This window comes from Pteropus vampyrus, unplaced genomic scaffold (assembly GCF_000151845.1).
Source record: "Pteropus vampyrus isolate Shadow unplaced genomic scaffold, Pvam_2.0 Scaffold501, whole genome shotgun sequence".
In the NCBI taxonomy this organism is placed as follows: Eukaryota; Metazoa; Chordata; class Mammalia; order Chiroptera; family Pteropodidae; genus Pteropus; species Pteropus vampyrus.
Genome location: NW_011889282.1, coordinates 263,453 through 281,480, shown reverse-complemented (window position 1 = coordinate 281,480; position 18,028 = coordinate 263,453). Strand labels below are relative to the sequence as shown.

At 52.4% G+C, this 18,028-nt stretch overlaps 1 protein-coding gene and 1 pseudogene across 1 annotated transcript in view; both read left to right on the top strand.

The window, feature by feature from the left end:
* The window catches only part of PPFIA1 (PTPRF interacting protein alpha 1), a 75,985-nt gene that overhangs the window by 28,465 nt on the left and 29,492 nt on the right, over nucleotides 1–18,028 (top strand). The window contains 13 exon segments of the mRNA XM_023524847.1: nucleotides 763–864; nucleotides 1,209–1,373; nucleotides 1,782–1,856; nucleotides 2,208–2,309; nucleotides 2,518–2,739; nucleotides 4,321–4,467; nucleotides 5,784–5,918; nucleotides 7,090–7,173; nucleotides 9,166–9,297; nucleotides 10,604–10,666; nucleotides 11,895–11,974; nucleotides 14,499–14,634; nucleotides 17,355–17,609. Coding sequence (XP_023380615.1) covers nucleotides 763–864; nucleotides 1,209–1,373; nucleotides 1,782–1,856; nucleotides 2,208–2,309; nucleotides 2,518–2,739; nucleotides 4,321–4,467; nucleotides 5,784–5,918; nucleotides 7,090–7,173; nucleotides 9,166–9,297; nucleotides 10,604–10,666; nucleotides 11,895–11,974; nucleotides 14,499–14,634; nucleotides 17,355–17,609 — 1,698 coding nt within the window.
* On the top strand, nucleotides 11,564–11,682 carry LOC111732869 (annotated as a pseudogene).

Here is an 18,028-nt window from a genome sequence, read left to right as displayed (position 1 = left end):
AACATTGGCAGATAATTATGTCAGAGGAGTTTTGCTCCATTGAAAACCGACAGGATGTGGGAGGGCAGGTCCGTTTCTTTTGACCGGCTTATCGTCGTGTCCCTAAGGGCGCTCGAGTTGCAGTTAGAGCTGACCCACAGCGGGGCCGAGGAGGCCCCCTGGCGTCCCTCTTCCCAGTGCTGCCCTCCAGAACCTTCCTACTTGGCCAGAGAAATAGGTCTTCTCAAACTTTCCTTACCCACAAAGGCTTGCCAGCATTTGTGAAAAGACCGTTTTATGTAGTTGATTTTGAGTAAGTCTCAGGCTAACAGACAGGTTGGCCTTGGGGTACCGTCAGCCTCTTTCTGGGGGGCCCTCCCCCAGGAGAATCAGCTTCGGAGAGGAGGTAGAGTTCAGGGGCTGTGGCCTTCTAGGCCTTTTTGAATTTACTTTCCTCGGTGGTTCTAGGTCACGTGTCTGCTAGTCACATAGAAAGGTCTGTGCCCGTTTGGTGTCAGGCTCCACGTTCAGAACGACATCTGGAACTTGAGAAGGTGGCCCGTGCTGTGCCGGGGCTCGGCTGGAGCGAGGCAGGCGGTCTGAGTCAAGGTGGCCCGTGTGGCCTTGGCCTGGAGGCTCAAACCCTTCGTATGGAGTGTCACAGAGGTCCCTTCTGCCCTGCACCCGGGGTCGCCCTTGTGTGGGGGCTGGCGAAGCTTGGCGGGAGTCTGTCCTAAAGCATCTCTCCCCCCACCTTCTCTCTCTCTCTCTCCTGTTTTCTAGGAGTTCGCAGCACTTACTAAAGAACTCAACGTATGCAGGGAACAGCTCCTTGAAAGGGAAGAAGAAATTGCCGAACTCAAAGCAGAAAGAAACAACACCAGGGTTAGTGGGTGGATTCTTGTTTGCACATTTGCCTCTGGGTTACTACTGGGACCAACGTCAGATGTTTAAACCCAGAAGACAGTCTGCTCTGTCTGGTCTTAAACACGTTGTCAGCATTTCCTCTCCGACTTGACTGATCAGTTTAGTGTTCCCGTGCCTTGCTGGGAATTTACGATGAGAATGAATGATATCTTATACATTTGAGGGGGATTTCTCTAACTTTAGACTGAATCGAAGGGAGTTAAACTTCTTTTACTGAGTCAAGGGCAGTTATTTGCCCCGAATTCAGACGCGAAATCGGAAGTGTCCTTTACCCGTGCTTGCGTTTGGGCTTTGTCTTCCAGCTGCTGTTGGAACATTTGGAATGCCTTGTCTCCAGGCATGAGAGGTCCCTGAGGATGACAGTGGTGAAGAGGCAAGCGCAGTCCCCAGCAGGTGTGTCCAGCGAAGTGGAAGTACTTAAAGCACTGAAATCATTGTTCGAGCACCACAAAGCTCTGGACGAAAAGGTACCGTCAGCCGCAGTCGCTCCCGGTTTGAACACGTGCCATGGCGTTAGGTGGGCGTCGTGTGTGTCTGTGCAGCCTTAGCAGCTCCTCGAACTCTTACACGCACATTTTCCTGTGAGAAGCAGAGTTCTTTCTGTGTAGTTAAAAGCGTTAGGTGGCATCAGTGTTTTAAAATGTATTATATGCTGTATATTGATTTGTTATTAAGAGTTGGGTAATGTAATTTATTTGGGGGAAGATTTTTCTCAAACTTAAAATTTAAAGCTGTTAACAAGCACGTTTCCTTGACATTGATGTCAAGGAGAGGTGTGGAGGTGTCCCATCATGTCACATCACACCAGTGGGGTCTGGGGTGGCCGTACGTTAGGAATTTGGTGGATGCACAAACTCAGCTCTTTTTGCTTTCAGGTGAGAGAGCGGTTACGAGTAGCACTTGAAAGGTGTAGTTTGTTAGAAGAAGAATTAGGTGCCACACACAAAGAGGTAAGCTTGATAAATCATCGCGAGGTTTAAATTGAGCGTTTTACATTTTATCCCTTGATTTTAAAAAAAATATCTGAAGACTATAGTGGTGGATATCAGATGTTCTTGGTCTTTCTGATGGAGGACCAGCTAACCCCTCTGGACCATTTTAATGACCAGTAAACTAGCCTTATGTTTCAGAATTGCAGAATCTCTTAAGTACCCATTTTTCCAGTAGATGATAAATCCGATTTTAGTAACTGCTTATATTCATATATTTTCTTTTTATAGTATGTTTATGATTGTGTTATGTAAAAGTTTTGCTGCCTTGACTTATTTCTTTACTCTCATATTCGATTTTTTTGGTTTTAGCTAATGATTCTTAAAGAACAGAATAATCAGAAAAAAACACTGACAGATGGGGTGCTCGACGTAAACCACGAGCAGGAAAATACGCCGAGCACAAATGGAAAGGCAAGTCCCCTGGCTTGGCCTTGCCCTGTGCGGCCGCCTGCGGTGCGAGCGCGGGGCCGTCGGGAGGGCTGTGCGGCCACAGCAATGCTCAGACGCTGTGCAGTCAGCAGATGCGGGGCTCGGTTTTGCTTCTGCCCATTTCCCAGAAGTACCTTGTTTGTCTCCGCGTTTAGCAAACAAGGCTGTTTATAGTGCTTTCCCCCAACAGAGATCTTCCGATGGTTCTTTAAGCCACGAGGAAGACCTCGCCAAAGTCATCGAGCTGCAGGAAATCATCGACAAGCAGGCACGGGAGCAGAGCCAGATGAAGGAGCGTCTGGCCGCCCTCTCCAGTCACGTGACAGAGCTGGAAGAGGACCTGGACACCGCGAGGAAAGATCTCATCAAATCTGAGGACGTGAACACAAAACTGCAGCGAGATGTTCGTGAAGTGAGTGAGGGTAGAGACTGCAGTAGTGCCATTGACTTGACTGTGTGGCATGTATCGGTTCGATCGCTTTGTTCCTTTTGTCCCTAACTCTCCCAGTTGCTCTCAACTTCCGGATTACTGTCTAAGGGATAGCAAAACGGGCGTGAGGCCGCCCTCCAGCCGACTGCTGTGTGACTGCGTGCCGCCTGCCCTGTGGGTTCCTTGTTTCTGCAAGTCGTCAGCCGTCTGAACTTATTTTCCTTATGCTCAGATTTCCTTCCGATGCACACTTAAGCAAGGGGATGTTGACATCTGTTGTGCCGCTAGTTCACTTCACGTGACGTGAGCATCGTCGATTGTCCCTGTGCAGGGAGCGCGCGTGACTGGCGGCCTAGTCCTCTGACGTCCTCCTCCTCGGAGGGGCAGTGAGAGCGGAATGTGCACGTGGGCCGTCGGGGTCACGCTGTGCTCACCTGTGGGAGCATGCGCATTTCTGGCAGATGGTTCCGTAGTGGAAGAAGTTGTGGCAAACTGTGTCATCCTCACTATAAAAACCAGTGAGGAGGGCTGGGTACTTTCTCTGGCACCTCCCCCATCACTTTAAGCTGTCCATTGTCAACAAAACAAAATACCCGCCTCGCCCCTTCTCCATGAGACCGCCTCAGAGCGAGCCTCTCAGGAGGACCCAGGAGACCCCGCAGACCAGTGACCACGGCGGGATGGGCGCACTTGCTGTTTAGTGGCTCCTGGGGGTGGTTTTATGTAAGCATTCAAAACAAAGGAAAGTATTTGCACATGTTGTATAATCTGTTTAATTAGTTACATTATTCTTTGGCAATAGGAGATTATTTATGTGGCAGAATTTTAACATGCAGAGAAGTTTTGAAATTTTTTAAGTCCTGTCACTTCCGATATTAAGACTTTGCTAACGTTAGTTACTTAGTAAACAGGTTGGGACCTAAAATGAATTTCCGTAGTGGGGACAGGAATTGCACTAGCAGAGAGTGCTGGCCTTAGATTCAGTGTTTAATACTACGTAATAGAAGTTTTCTACAGAATTCGGCTTTAGAAAGGTGTATCCAATTAAATTAAACTTTGCTCTCTCTTCCATTCATTGATAACATAGCTTTAATTTTGTGTTAATTGGTTGAGATTGCACCCAGTTTCACCCAGGGAAATGGCACTCTGTTTCACTGTTGTGCCTCGAGGGGCCACACCTGTCCTGTGGGAACCCTCTTGTATCATGAGGCGAACAGAGGTTGTGTCTTCGTTGCAGATACCCTCACCTCCTGGAATTCTTGAATATCAGAATATTTTATTGTACATGTTTTTTGATATGTAGAAAAGGATAAGCTTGGTTAACTGAGTAGCCATGATATTGACAGGTGAGTCTTTGCCGATATTTAGGTGGATATTTATGGGTATGTGAGTCAGTCACGTTTTCATTTGTAGTGGAGAAAATTGGCATCTCTGTTAGATTAATTTTGGGGATGCTAATTTTATATTTGACTTGAAAATTAGGATTTAGTCCAGTTTTTCCTTTCATAAATATATTTTGTTCCATGTTATTTACCTTATTTCCCTCTGATGTACCTGTTGTAGGCCATGGCCCAAAAGGAAGACATGGAAGAGAGAATCACTACTCTTGAGAAACGCTACCTCGCAGCACAGCGTGAAGCCACCTCTGTGCACGACCTTAACGATAAACTTGAAAACGAAATCGCAAATAAAGATTCTATGCATCGACAGGTAGTGGTTCTTGTGGAACTCGTCAGGCTTTTACTAATTAATTACTAATGAAATTAAAGACCTTTTTCCTGTGACTTTCATGTTGGAACTCAAGTCCAAAATTTTTATGATCTTTAGACTATTATGTTTAAAAGTATGTGTTAACATCAATTAACAAGTTTTAATTACGTAGGATTTTATATAACCATTTTATGGAGCTATATTCCTTGATTTTTTCATTTGTTTGAATTGAATGTTAATTTGTTGCTTATCAGCATTATTACCGAAGGAGCCGGGAGTCGCAGAGAACTTCAGGGCAGTGGGCTGCCTGTTAGTGGCTGGGGTCGGTGTGATGGCGGCGGGTTCGGACATGCAGTCTGCAGGGGCGTCTGTGCCTCCTGTGGTTGGGTGGCTGCCATCCCTGCCCTGTTTCTCTGCAGTCTCAGATAATCAAGAGTAAAGCAGAAAAACCAAATTCAGCTTCTTGAAAATAAAGTGAGTTTTTCTGTTATGTTACAAAGTGTATCATTAGGCCCAAAATAAAAATAAAAAAGCAAAACGCTAGGAAGCTGTCATGAATCATATCGTGGCATGCTGCCTTAGGAGCACCTGCAATGGTCACAGTGATGGCTTCAAAGGCAGATCACCAAATACGCTCACGGCATTGTCTCGGGGCTTTAAAGCACAATGCGTTGTCGTATATGTACGTGTAGACACATGCACAGAACAAAGAAGAAAGCCGTGTATAAAATGCTAACCTCTCGTGAACCTGAACTTAGAGGATTTCTAAAGTTTTTCCTTTTGCTTAAATTTTCTACACTGAAATTTTTTTAGAGTAAGATTTTTTTAAAAGAGTCGTACATTTAGAGAAATAACTTGGATGGCCTTTCACGGGGCGTCCTCCTGGGAGGTGTGCGTTGCAGAGGTGACGAGGGCGTGTGCCGGCTCTCACTCGGCAGTCTGCCCTGAGCCATGCTGCCGGGTAGCCGCTGATTGCCTTGCCGGTTGGTACCGGACCCTTCCTTCCTTCACTTGTCAGGGAGAATGAGCAGCCTCCTGCAGAAAAGGGTTTTCTTTCATGTATAGGAACCTTTCTGTAGGGGGAACTTCTTTAAAGATACTCAGGAAAAGCAGTCACTTGGGCAGGAGGTGTTTTGCACGCCCACCTCAGGCCCAGGAGAGCAGGTGCGTCCTTGTAGGAAGAAGCGTTGCTCCAAGCACCGCCAGACAGTCGGGCTTCCGGCAGAGCTGACGCCGATGTCTGCGTGCAGGTCTGGTTCGATTGAAAGCGGAAGTGGCTAGGGGATGTGTTACAACACTTGGCTCTCTCCCCCTAGACTGAGGATAAAAACCGCCAGTTACAAGAACGCCTGGAGCTGGCAGAGCAGAAGCTGCAGCAGACTCTGCGCAAGGCCGAGACGCTGCCCGAGGTGGAGGCCGAGCTGGCCCAGCGGGTGGCCGCGCTCTCGAAGGTACTGCCCTGGGTGTTCTTCGGGGTTACACGTCGGGGTTGTGGCGGTCGTGGTGGTTTGTTCGTGGACCTTGTCGATCTTTGTTCTTGCATAGGTCTGTCAGACGTGTGCTGTTTGTCCCCAGTATGCTTCTTAGAGTTACGTCAGCAACTCAAAGCATAAGCTAGAAAGTTTGTGTAAAAGGATAGTTTTTCTCCGAAGTAGGAGAATTCTATTCTCTTTTCAAGACAAAAACATTTCAAAATAAGCAAATTTTAAAGTATAATTTATTCATTCATTTGAAAAAGATTGGCTAGCCCTGCGGCAGACGCAGGCCCACCCCCCGGCCCTCCCTGGATGATGCGACGGGTGCCGGGGGCACACGTCCGCTCTGGGAGGGAGCACGGCCGGCCCAGGAGGGACTTAACCCTGCGGCACCGGCGCTGGTCGGCCTCAGCCAGCAGAGGGGCGTGCTGCAGGCCCAGGAGCCCGTGGGCGCCCCCGCTGGTCCACCTAACTCAAGTCCAGTGAGCTGGCGGGGACAGGCATGACAAAGGCAGGGCAGACGCAGGGAACTGTCCTGAAGACCGGCGTTGGGGCGGGCAGACGGGGCCGGTGCCCACGGAGCTTCCTTAGAGCGGGCTCACTGCTGGCAGCTGACAAAATCTCTCCTCTCCATCGCGATCTGCGTTTAAAGTCTCGGTCTCTCTTCTCCCCTGTCATCTCTCCTGTCCCTGGTTGGCCTTGTAGTCTGACCCTTTGTCTTCTGGAAGCTCTGCCGCTAAGGAAGCTAAACTGTGCGAGCTCACTTCGCAGCCTAGGAAGGTAGACCGTGCCCGTCGCTCTCGCGCTTGCCGCTTCCTGCCCTCCGTGCTCTCGCCCGAGCAGTCCGACCGCGGGGAGGACGCCCACGGCAACGCCGCGCGGGCCCGGGGTGGGGGAGCGCACTCTCAGACCTCGCCACCGGCACCAGCCACGCCTCAACCACCAACTGACACGGTCCGTTGCTTCACGGACTGACACGTGGAGCCACGTAGGATGTGCCAGTGGGTGTGAGCGAACACTTGCCATGGGCCGCGGTTGGAAGCGGTCCGCGGGGCATGTCGTGCACGTCGCTACTGCAGTAGTATGCAGCATGTGGTCACCCGGCTCGCGTCGTGGCCGCTGGGACTTACGCTGTGTTTGCTGACAGGCCGAGGAGAGACACGGCAACGTTGAGGAGAGGCTGCGGCAGATGGAGGCCCAGCTGGAGGAGAAGAACCAGGAGCTGCAGCGGGTAGGTGACAGGGAGACGTGCAAGTGCCAGCGGTGCTCGGACGGCCGGGCGGCTCCCGACTCCGGTCCCCTCCCCAGTCATGCCGCGCACACACGTGGCCCGTGGCCGTGTCTGCGACTTGTCTGCTGGTAGGCGCATCTACCACCCGGGCCGTTCGTTCTCCCTCAGCATCGGCAGCAGGGGGAAAGACGGTGACCGTGGGCAGTGCCGCAGGGGGCAGACGGGTCCCCACATCCCCGGAGGCTGCCTGCTGCTCTGGCCTGTCAGGGAGCTGCTCCAGCTACAAGTGGGACCTTCTGGATGCCCTTCAAACTGGAGGTGCTGGCCTGGGGTCCCCCTGAAACTAGAGTAAGTCACATCAGCTGAGATATTGGGTCTGCTTGCTTAGGATATGGCACTGGAGTCCCAAAGTCAGGTCACAGGCCTGACCTTGATCCTGAAATACAGAATTACTACTCCAGATGCACAGGGGCGTGGAGGGCTGGGTATTGCTGAGCAAGAGGACGGCCGGGCTTCAGAGGTAGCGGAAAGGGCTGGAGGTCCGTGTCAGGTGAACCCTTTTTCCCCTGAAGAGTCGGGGTCAGGTGGCAGTGTGGCACACCCAGGAGATAGAGCGAGTGGCAGTCCCAGGTCCAGCTGGCACCAGCCTTACGGTATCAGTGCAAGGTCATCAGATTCTTTTTTCACTGGAAATGTATATTCTTGGCCGTGGACTGCCGAGCATCACACCCGAGCTTCCAGGAAGTGGATTCCGACTTCCGTCAGGGGGCTGCGTGTGGGGCAGACCCCCGCCTCCCCGCGCGCACACGCTCCTCTCTTAGCTGTTTGCGCCTGGTTAGGGGTGCATTCTGTGACTTTCAGAACTGGCTTTTGGTCCTGAAAGACAGATATTAGGATGGCGGTTCAGTTTATAACTGAGATGGTTCAAGGTAACTTTTAAGTTGTTTTGCTTTAAAAACGTTCATGTGCAGATTCATTGTCGTATGGCACGGTCTTCTCCAAATGGTGCTTGTGGAGTGTTGGGGATGACTCTCTGTGCTTTCTGTTTAATTCTCACACGCTTACGAGAAAAGGGGGACCCTGGCACCCACATTTCACAGAGGAGGAAACCGAAGCACGGGCGACTGTCGCCCAGGACCTTGGCGAGTCCTCATGGGCTTGCTCCCCAGCCAGGGCTCCAGCACACACCCGAGCCCCCAGCCGTGTGCCCTCCGCTAGGACAAGCCCCTGAGCACCGGCCACTGGCTTCGGTGACCGCGCTCCCGCCACCTGCCCCGTTACCACTCCCTGTCTTCTCTACGTACCTTTTGTGTTGACGAAGGACACAGGGCGAAAACAAGCTTTTTAAACCATGAAGTTGATGGTTGTTCTATAAAACACAAATCTACATCATCTGTAGTAAATTGTTTACATTTTAAAATTTCTTAAGATAATTATTTATAATTTTTTAATATAAGACTTTATTACTGAGAATTCAAAGTGATGCAGAAACATAAAGAAATACAGGTGAACATCTCTGCTTGCACTGATTTTTTTCCAAAGTGAACTTTTTTACCTTTTGCTCGATGGATTAAATTTGCGGCCCCCTCATCCCCAAATCCAGACCCAACCAGGCTTCTGTCTACACACAGAGCAGCTCCTCCGCCAGCATGTAGCTAAACCGATCCCCGTAGAAACAGGCTCGATCCCGCGTGTGAGCCTGCCTCCCGAGTCCATCTGATGGGGAATGGCTGCCAGCATTCCCGAGGCCCTGGGGCGCTGCATTTAGCCGAAGCAATAGGGCCGTCTAACCCAGTGATCTCTCGAAGACACGTCCCTGTACTTCTCACCTGCGAGCTGGTTCTGGTTCTCATGCAGCGTCCTCCACAGGTGGCGGGAGGAGCAGCCTGGGGAAGGACGGCACGTGTCATACCCTTAGTCCTTGGCGCTTGTGAAATAATTACCGTACCTGTACTTGAAGTTTTTGCTAAGTTTTTGTTTCTCTCATTTCAGGCAAGGCAGAGAGAAAAAATGAATGAAGAACACAATAAACGTTTATCAGACACCGTCGACAAGCTTCTTTCAGAATCTAACGAGAGGCTTCAGCTTCACCTTAAAGAGAGGATGGCTGCTCTAGAGGATAAGGTCGGATGTCCCAGACGTCACCGAAGCTTTCCCTCCCTTTACAGAAGCACCGTGCGCGTTCTCCTGAGGAACAGTGCCTAACGGTGGTTAACAGCTGTTAGCGAAAGCAACAGTCATCCTTTCACGTGGGAAAGCACCAGCTGCCCCACTCCTGAATTACCTCGCCGTCCGTCATGCCCTTGCACGGTCGGTGCGCGTGCAAAATTGTGTGTCGTTCTCTAGAGCAGGAGCCAGCGAACTGTTCCTCCAAGGACCAGATCGTAAATACTTTAGGCCTTTAGTAATTATGACTAATTAAATAAATAGTTTTATGCTAACCAGTAATTAACATGAAAGCATCCGTAGACAACACGTAAATGTATTGTCGCGGCTGTTTACTGGCAGAGGGCGTGGGCCGGACGTGGCCTGCGGGCCCTTGTTTGCCGGCCTCTGCACTCGGCTCTGTTAGGTCCTAGCTCTCACCCCTTCCTTGCTCTCGATTTGGAAATTAATTTGTCTCATTTTAAACAAAGCGCTGTAGGAAGGAGTGCAGTGTCATAGGAAGGATTTAAGCACCTGAAAACAGACAGTCTCATGTCCCAAGCTCTGCCTCCTCTCTCCTCGTTTGGTTTGGAGGCCGTCTAAGCCCAGACTCCTCTGCCGTCTTCATGGGATGCTTAAGCTGCAAGCAGAGAAACGGGCGGCCTGGAGTCTGTGTCGGAGAAGCTCCAGTGGGGACAGTGGGATTCAGATTTGATAGGACCTGTCTTGTGGGCACCAGTATGCCTTGAGACAAGGCCCAGAGGTGGCATCTGGGGCCATGCTCATTCAAGGGACCAGTGATGACTGTGAGTTATGTGACACAGTTGTTTCACACAAAGCCCGTTGTAAAAGGCATTATTAGAGGCCACGTGGAACAGTTACCTCACGTCTTCCTTGATCCGTGGGGCCGACCTAAGCTAGGAATATATTTACCTGAGATTTGAATTATACATTCGAAGCTTGTGTCAGGTTTCCCAGTGATGATGAATGGAAAGAGCAGATACAAACCAGTTTAACCGATCAAATGAACTTGTACCGTGAACATGGCTTAGTTAACGTTTAGAAAGCTGATCGAAGTAAGTTTTATACGAACAGATTATTACTAAGAGTTACTCAGGCCTCGTCGGCATTTTACTCTGGATGCGTGGTATTGCTCATTTGTACGTCCATGTGGCCCATCCCTTTTCTGGGATATACGTTATTATTTTAAACAGAAATGTAGCCATATGCTGTTATGTGGAACATTTTCAAGAATCAACAGTGAAGGACTGTCTATCTTTTTCAGAATTCTCTACTGCGAGAAGTTGAAAATATGAAAAAGCAATTAGAAGAAACTCAACATGATAAGGTACTTAAGTCTTTAAAGAAGCCCATCACCAGCTGAGCTGAGCTGAGCTGAGTTCAGTTCAGTGTCGCTGTGTTCGCTACGGATGTTTGGTGAAGTCCACTTCAGCTTCCTTAGGCCAGCCCACAGCCGAAAGAATCCCGGCACTGCGGCGGGTTTTCAGTGCGGCAATGTGTGCAGTTCAGAATTTGGATGTCGTTCTGAGTTCATTTGAAAGCTGAAACGTTAACATAAACCTTTTATCTAGAGCAATGCTGTCCCGCAGAAGGATGACGCGAGCCACATATGTCATCTAAAATTTTCTAGTATCCGCATTTAAGACAGCAAAAGAAATAGGCGAAATTAACTTTATTTAACCCAATATAGTCAAAATGTTATTTTCTCATGTAATTAATATAAAATTTAATGGGCTACTTTAGATTTTTTTTTCTTTTTAAGTCTTTGAAATCTGCTGTGTATTTTATAGTTACGGAAAATGTCTATTTGAACTGGCCCCATTTCGACTGCTAAGTAGCTACCTCGTGGCCAGTAGCTCCTGTCTGGGACAGCACAGATCCAGAGGTGATTGGGTGACTAAAAGTTCTTCATTAGTTTTACTTACCGTAGACATAGCAGACCACGCACAGACACAAGGCCACGCGTACAGATGGTACGTGGGTGGACGCGCTCTGTGAGACAGCTGAGCACACGCAGCAGAAGGGAAATGTGCCCCCCGCCCCCCAGTTATGCTTCTCTTTACAGAGTTAGTCATCGTTGGTGGCTGGTGTTTCCTCTGGAAACTTCCTTAGGACTAAGACGTGCCCTTTTATTCACTAGGGTTTCGGAAGTTAATTTGGTCTGAGTGTGTATGCTTAGGACTCGTGGAGAAAATTTTCTCGGAATTAAAATGTTAGGTGTTCAATCTGTGGCCACGTCACCCTGAACAAGCCTGATCCCATCTGATCTTGGAACCTAAGCAGAGTCGGGCCTGGTCAGTACTTGGATGGGAGACCACCTAAGAAGACCAGGTGCTATAGGCGTAAAAATTAAAAAAGTAAGGGATCATAAGCTGACAAGGTCCTTGCAATCTGTGAGATCAACCAAAAGATGTCTTGCCTTAAAAAAAAAAAAAACTAGAGTGTTTATAACTGCTCACTAATCTCTTGTGGTCACGTCCAGCGTTTGAGCACGTTTGGTGTAATGATTTGAAGCCGCGAGGTTGCTACAGTGGGCGTCACTTGCTGTTTTGTAGGATCAGCTCGTGCTGAACGTCGAAGCGCTGAGGGCTGAGCTGGACCAGATGAGGCTGCGCGGCGCTCCCCTTCACCACGGGTACGGTGCCCAGCACGTCTCAGCCCGTGTCACCGGACACAGCTCATGGTCCGGCCCCACGGAGCTTGTGGCTTAGCAGCAGGCGAGCGGGCGGAGTACCGCATCACTCCAGAGTTCTGGGTTTGGTGCCAGGGAGAGGGGGTTGTGTTGGTGACAGATGCAAAACACAGGGGGCGGTCCGGAAAATGGGGGTGATCAGTTCGTCTTTGGGTGTGTTCACATGGGGGACCCCACAGAGTATGGCACCGATGGGGTAGGGGTTGGAGGACAGGGCCCAAGGTGCCGGATGAAGCACCGCACACCTGGGAGTGACAGTCATGGCGGTGATCGCCGAGGGGGCCGACGTGTGCGGGGTCCTGACGTCTTGTGTTCAGTGCAGTCCTTGTCCTTTCTGAAGGTTGACGTAGTCATTTTAAAGTCTGTTGAAACATGACTTTGAGCAGCTGCTGTGGGTGGGTCGCCTGGCTTATCGTTGTCACAGAGGCAGAGATTCTCATTGCGGGATTTAAACTTTTCTTCTGCTTCTTTGTAAAAACTCATCACACGAGGGTTAAACGCCAGCACAGGCTGTTGAAGTATTAACGGCAACGTTCACGTGTCTGCTTTTGCAAACGTCTGGAGTATCTTGTGTTTGTCTCTGCTGAACCTGCTTCTAGAAAGAAGAGAAATCAGTGAAGACAGTTACAGAGAGGCAGAGCCAGAAGCCTGCCTGTCTCTGACAGCACCGGGGGCAGAACTTCAAGAGGGAGAGCCTGTGTTCTCGGAGGGGACTGGGCAGAGGGGACCGGGCGGAGGGTCAGGACAGAGATAGTCGCTTGGTTTGCCGATGAAAGTCCTGGGTGGTGAAAGGCTGGCGTCACTAGTGTGGTGGACACGGCAGACGTGCGTTTGATTTGCTGGGGTTAAACGGATAGAGGGGAAGCGGACGTGGCGTCTGTCACTCTCTTTGGAGTTTGAGTGACGGAGGAAGGGGAGCCAGCGCGGGAACTCGGAGGGGTGCAGATGGAGAAGCCCTGCGCTTGTTTGCCGGGCCAACGTGTGTGACGAAAAGCGAAAGGAGACGAGAGAGGAGCTGTGTGCTCTAGTCATGGCCAAGGTCACACGTGTCTGTGGTCTGGAGACAGGGCTGGAGAGGCTGGATGCAGAGGAAGGGTTTGCCCTAGAGATTGTGCTCCCAGTGGCTTAGAAGAGAAGCTGTGGGAGCTGTAGCAATGGGGAAGACGGGGAAGACGAGGCACGGTGGGCGTGGCTTGTGCCTTGGTGGGGAGGCGGGCCAGCTCGGCTTATTTGGCACGACCTTGCAGTGGAGTCAGCTGTCTTGTTTTGTGGCCCTCTCCGGCAAGAGAGCTCCCAGAGGGAGGAGGAGGAGTAGGAGGAGGCTGGTGCTGGGCTTCCTTACCTAGAGCGGACGAGGGGAAGGCGCCTCAGGCCCAGATGAGAGCGGCAAGGCCGGGGGCACTCAGCCTGGACGAGGGTATTGGAGCCCAGGGCATTGTGGGCGCAGAGGCTCCAAGAACCGTCCAAAGCCACAAGCGGAGTTTGGAGTGCACCCAGCTCACCCCCGATTTGGAAGGGGGCAGCCTGGTTAGGAGCGAGGGCACGCAGGGCGCAGAGGGCTGGGCTAGAGGGATCCCAGATGTGATAGGTCGCACGCGCACCACACCCAACGCGGTGCTTCAAGAAGACGTCGCTCCAGGAGATGTGGAGCCGTGTGAACCCGGGCGGTGGGCTGGCACGTCACACTGGCCCTGTCTGCAGCTTGTGCGCACGGGCGCGGGGGGCGGGAACCCCTTGAACTCCTCTGATCAGATGGTGGCCTTCCTGCCCCAGATTGTGAGGACTGCTGCGGATGCAGACAGCTGCCCTTCTCTCCCAGAGAGCACGGGCTCACTAGACGGGGGCGGGGCGTGCCCACCTGTTTCTCAGCCACGCCTTCCTGGGGTGAATGGCTGGCGGCTCCTTCGTGGGTGCTCAGGCCTCAGCCAGCTGTCTCGGAGACTTCTTCAGGAGGAGTGTCTGTCAGTCTGGTTGCACACAGGTCTCAGTTTTGATTGGGAGCCGTGAAAGCAAGCTGCCACATCCGGGTCCCCTGAGCTCCAGCTGTGGTCCAGAGGCTCCTGCAGTGGTCTCTGGGGCACTGAGACAGCCTGACAGGCGGAGGGGCGTGGGGACCGGGCAGACGGGGCAGTCAGGGCCGGCGGAGGTCAGCAGTGGCCTAGGCGTGCTTCCTGGGCAGCCCGGGAGAACTCGGACGGCTCCAGCTCTTTTCTGGACGTGATGGCTGCACCCCATCTGCTCATATCCGTAGCACCCGCGTCGGTCTCCCCAGATAGGAAGGGCCCTCCTGCGGGACAGAGGAGTAAACGTTGGCAGGGGGCAGCGCCATGCGGTTGCCATGTGCGAGTGGAAGACGTCCTCCGTGGGGACCTTTTTCTCTGCAGCTGCTTGTCCCCCAAAATTGACAGGTTCCGGCTTGACGACAGCTCACTCTTCTCATCGTGACCTTTCCCTTTGTGTATTCCAGCCGGCCGCACTTGGGCAGCGTCCCGGACTTCCGGTTCCCCATGGCAGATGGCCCCACAGAGTCCTACAGCAGCGGCGCGGTGCTGCGGCGCCCCCAGAAAGGCCGCCTGGCTGCACTGCGGGACGAGCCTTCCAAGGCAAGGCCCCGCCCCTCGGCGCACCCCGCCCCACCCTTCAGATTTGGACACCGGTTTGGGTTTGGAATTAAGTGTAGATAGGTCACTTGCTGTCTGCCCCTCATCCATTTTCCTTTTTCTGGCCAAGAGTTTAGTTTTAGGGTATGTTGCTTTTATCCCCGGAATGGCAATTCTGATAAAACACGACCTGAGCGCGGCACACCGCCAGTCGGCACAGCCGTGGGCGGGGAGCGAGGGAGTACAGTGCGGTCACCCCTGAACTACGCGGGTTTGAACCAGCCAGTCAGCTTACACGCAGACTTGCCAGCTTGTAAACAGTTTACAGAAACGAGGGTATCAGTCCGTACAGTGCAGCCCTGTAAATCTGTTTTCCTGATAGCATCCTCTTTTCTCCAGCGTTGTCGCGAGAATGTACGTGATCCGTGCAGCGTACAGAACACGTGCTCATCGACTATTCATGCTGTCGGGCTCTGGTCGACAGCGGGCTGCTGGTGGCTACAGTTCTGGGGAGTCAGAAATTGTGTGTGGATATTTTATTGTACTTCCCCAGCGTGTCCCTCACCCCCATGTTGTTCAGGGGTCACAGTATTCATTTAGTGAAAAGGATTCACGTTTAGGAAGGAGATCAAATGCTTTTGTACTTTTGTCTGTTTCACAGCGTGTATCTTTGTATACTTTGCTGTCTTTTGAGCAGTTGTGTTCATTGAACAGTTTGGGCCAAGTGTCATTATACACCTAGGGCTACAGCAGTGAATGAGAAGCAGACGGAAGGCCTGCACCCCTAGCACTCACAGTGCAGTGGGGAGACACGCAGGGAGAGGCCAGCAAAACATGGCGCGCGCGTTCGCTTTTTGTCGCCATGGCTGCGAGTTTCTACAAAGCCTGCAGCAGCTCAGCGATGAGCATGACTAGCTCACGGTGCTGTGCACTTCGGAGCGTGGTAGCAGATGATTCTGGCTGGGCCTCTCGAGGTCGCAGCCGTCAGGAGGCTCAGCTGGGGCTGGACGCTGTGCCCGCCAGTTCCCGCCAGCTCCCTCACCTGGCTGTGGGTGAGAGGGCTCCGCGCCTTCCACGTAGGCTTTTGTGGGCTGCGTGCGTCTTCACGCCGTGGCAGTGGTGTCCCTCGGTGCATTCCGAGGGCGAAGGAGAAAGCCCCAGAGCCTTCAGTGCCCTGGTCTGGACGCCACGTGCCTTCACGTCCATGGCGTTCTGTTCCTTACAGTGAATTTTTAGGTCCTGTCCCCACTCGGGAGTGCAGGGAGAAGTAGCCTCCACCTCTCAAAGGGCGGGGTGCCGAAGGATTCTTGAGCATACTTCGAAGCACCACAGAATGTTAGACGGCAATCAGCAGGGGAAGGGAGTCCGGGGTACCCCGAGCTGTAACATGAGGAGGGGAGTAATCATTTAAATTGGGTGGCCAGTGCGGTGTCACCAGGAGGGTGACCTCTGAGCAAAGACCTGAAGGAGGGAAGAGAAGTGACCATTTGGAGATACGAAGTCGTGTCAGCAGGTGCACCGACGGCTTGGAGAGTGGATGAAACAGACGAGCTAGGTCTGGAGGGTTCAGGCTCGAGCAGCTGAAGGATGGGGTCTGTCCTGAGACGAGGGGCACCGGAGCATTGGTCCTGCTCAAGTTGACAGACCTGTCAGATGTCCAAGGGGATATGTTAGGTCAGACCCAAGAGAGAAGTCTCAGCTAGAGATAAAGATTTGGGGTCATGGGTGTACAGATGCCGTGTATAGCGGAAGACGAGACGAAGTCACCAAGTGGATGCTCGTTGGTAGAGGCTGGGTAGGTCCGTGGACTCCAGGTGTCAGAGGATGGGGATCGAGAAGGGAGTGTGAGGCAGGAGGCCCAGAGAGTGTGGGGCCTGGAGCCAACGAGCCAGGCGCTTGGAGGAATGGGGAGCAGGTCAGTGGGCAGCCAAGGCGCAGGTCCAGGCCCACAGTGCTGGAGTAGTTTTGCCAGAGGGACCGTGGGTGGAACCTGCTGGTAGCAAGCAGGAGGAGGAGGAGTGGAGGCAGCTCCAGGGGGGACTTGCTCTGGGTGGGAACTGCGGTGCAGTGGCAGCCGGCAGGAGACGGCGCTAGAGCCTCGTGCTGCTGTTGCCCCCTCCTGAGATTGCTCTGACAGCGTGGGAGTGGCCGCGGGCGGATGGGTAGGACCTCGCTGCGGGAGGAGTCGCGTGGCCCCCACGACATGGCTGCAGAACCCGCGTGGAGCACACCAGGGCTGCTTCCCTGGCTTCGCTCTGCTGCCCCTGTCTGTCCGTGCTCCTTGGTACCAGCCTCAGAACATGGGGGTTGGGAAACCAGTCCGTGAGCTGTAAGTCACTCAGTGACGTCAGTGAAATGGCGCGGCAGCTGCGGCGAGCCCAGCCACTGTGGACTGGACGTGTCGTCTCCCTTGCATTAGTGTGGCTGACCGTGGCGTGGGGGTGTTCTGTCAATTTTCGATTTTTGTTTTTGCCTTTGTCGTCTACGCCTCGATCCCACTGAGACGTGACTGTCATGAGGCGTCTGAGTGGTAGATTTGCTTCTTCCCCTTTTTCTCAAATCCTGTGTGCTTAACATGCCAGCAGCTGATAAGCATGGTTCATTTTTCCAGAATCTTTGGGCTTCTATTTAAGATTTTTTAAGCCTCTGTTAATTTCTTTGAGGGGCCGTAAGTGTGGGTGTTACTGTGCGTCTTCGCTGAGGCTAGGCTTTCCGATTTGCAGGTACAGACCCTCAATGAGCAGGACTGGGAACGCGCCCAGCAAGCCAGCGTCCTGGCCAACGTAGCACAGGCATTTGAGAGTGACGCTGACGTGTCTGACGGCGAGGATGACAGGGACACTCTCTTCAGCTCAGCTGCTCTCTTGTCACCCAGTGGGCAGGCCGATGCCCAGACCCTAGCGATGATGCTGCAGGAGCAGCTGGACGCCATCAACAAAGAGATCAGGTAACCGTGGTCGCACACAGCCCGCAGACACGTCAGCGGCCCTGAGAAATCCTCTCCCACTTAGAGATGTCTGGAACACACGCGAGGAGGGTTTTCTTGATGTTCTGGAATGATAAACCTACTTTGATTCTGTTTTAAGAATTTTAAGTTCTGAAATTGCCCTCGATTATAAGACTCAGCCAGCCAGGGCATCCTCTCCACGTGTGTGGTGTGGGCACGTTTGCGCAACATACTGTGGAGGGACAAAAGGTGCCCGACCCCTTTCCCCAGAAGCCGAGGGCACAGCTGGGGAGCTCGGCAGGGGAGCCCAGTGTGCACCTGGGAGGCTCCCTGGGTGGCAGGTGGGGCTGCAGAGACCTTCCTAGCAATTATGCTAGTAAATTTACACAGCAAAGGGCCAGCTGTGGGATGGAACCCAGAGAATGGTCAGGGCGCTGACGGGGTCCCTAG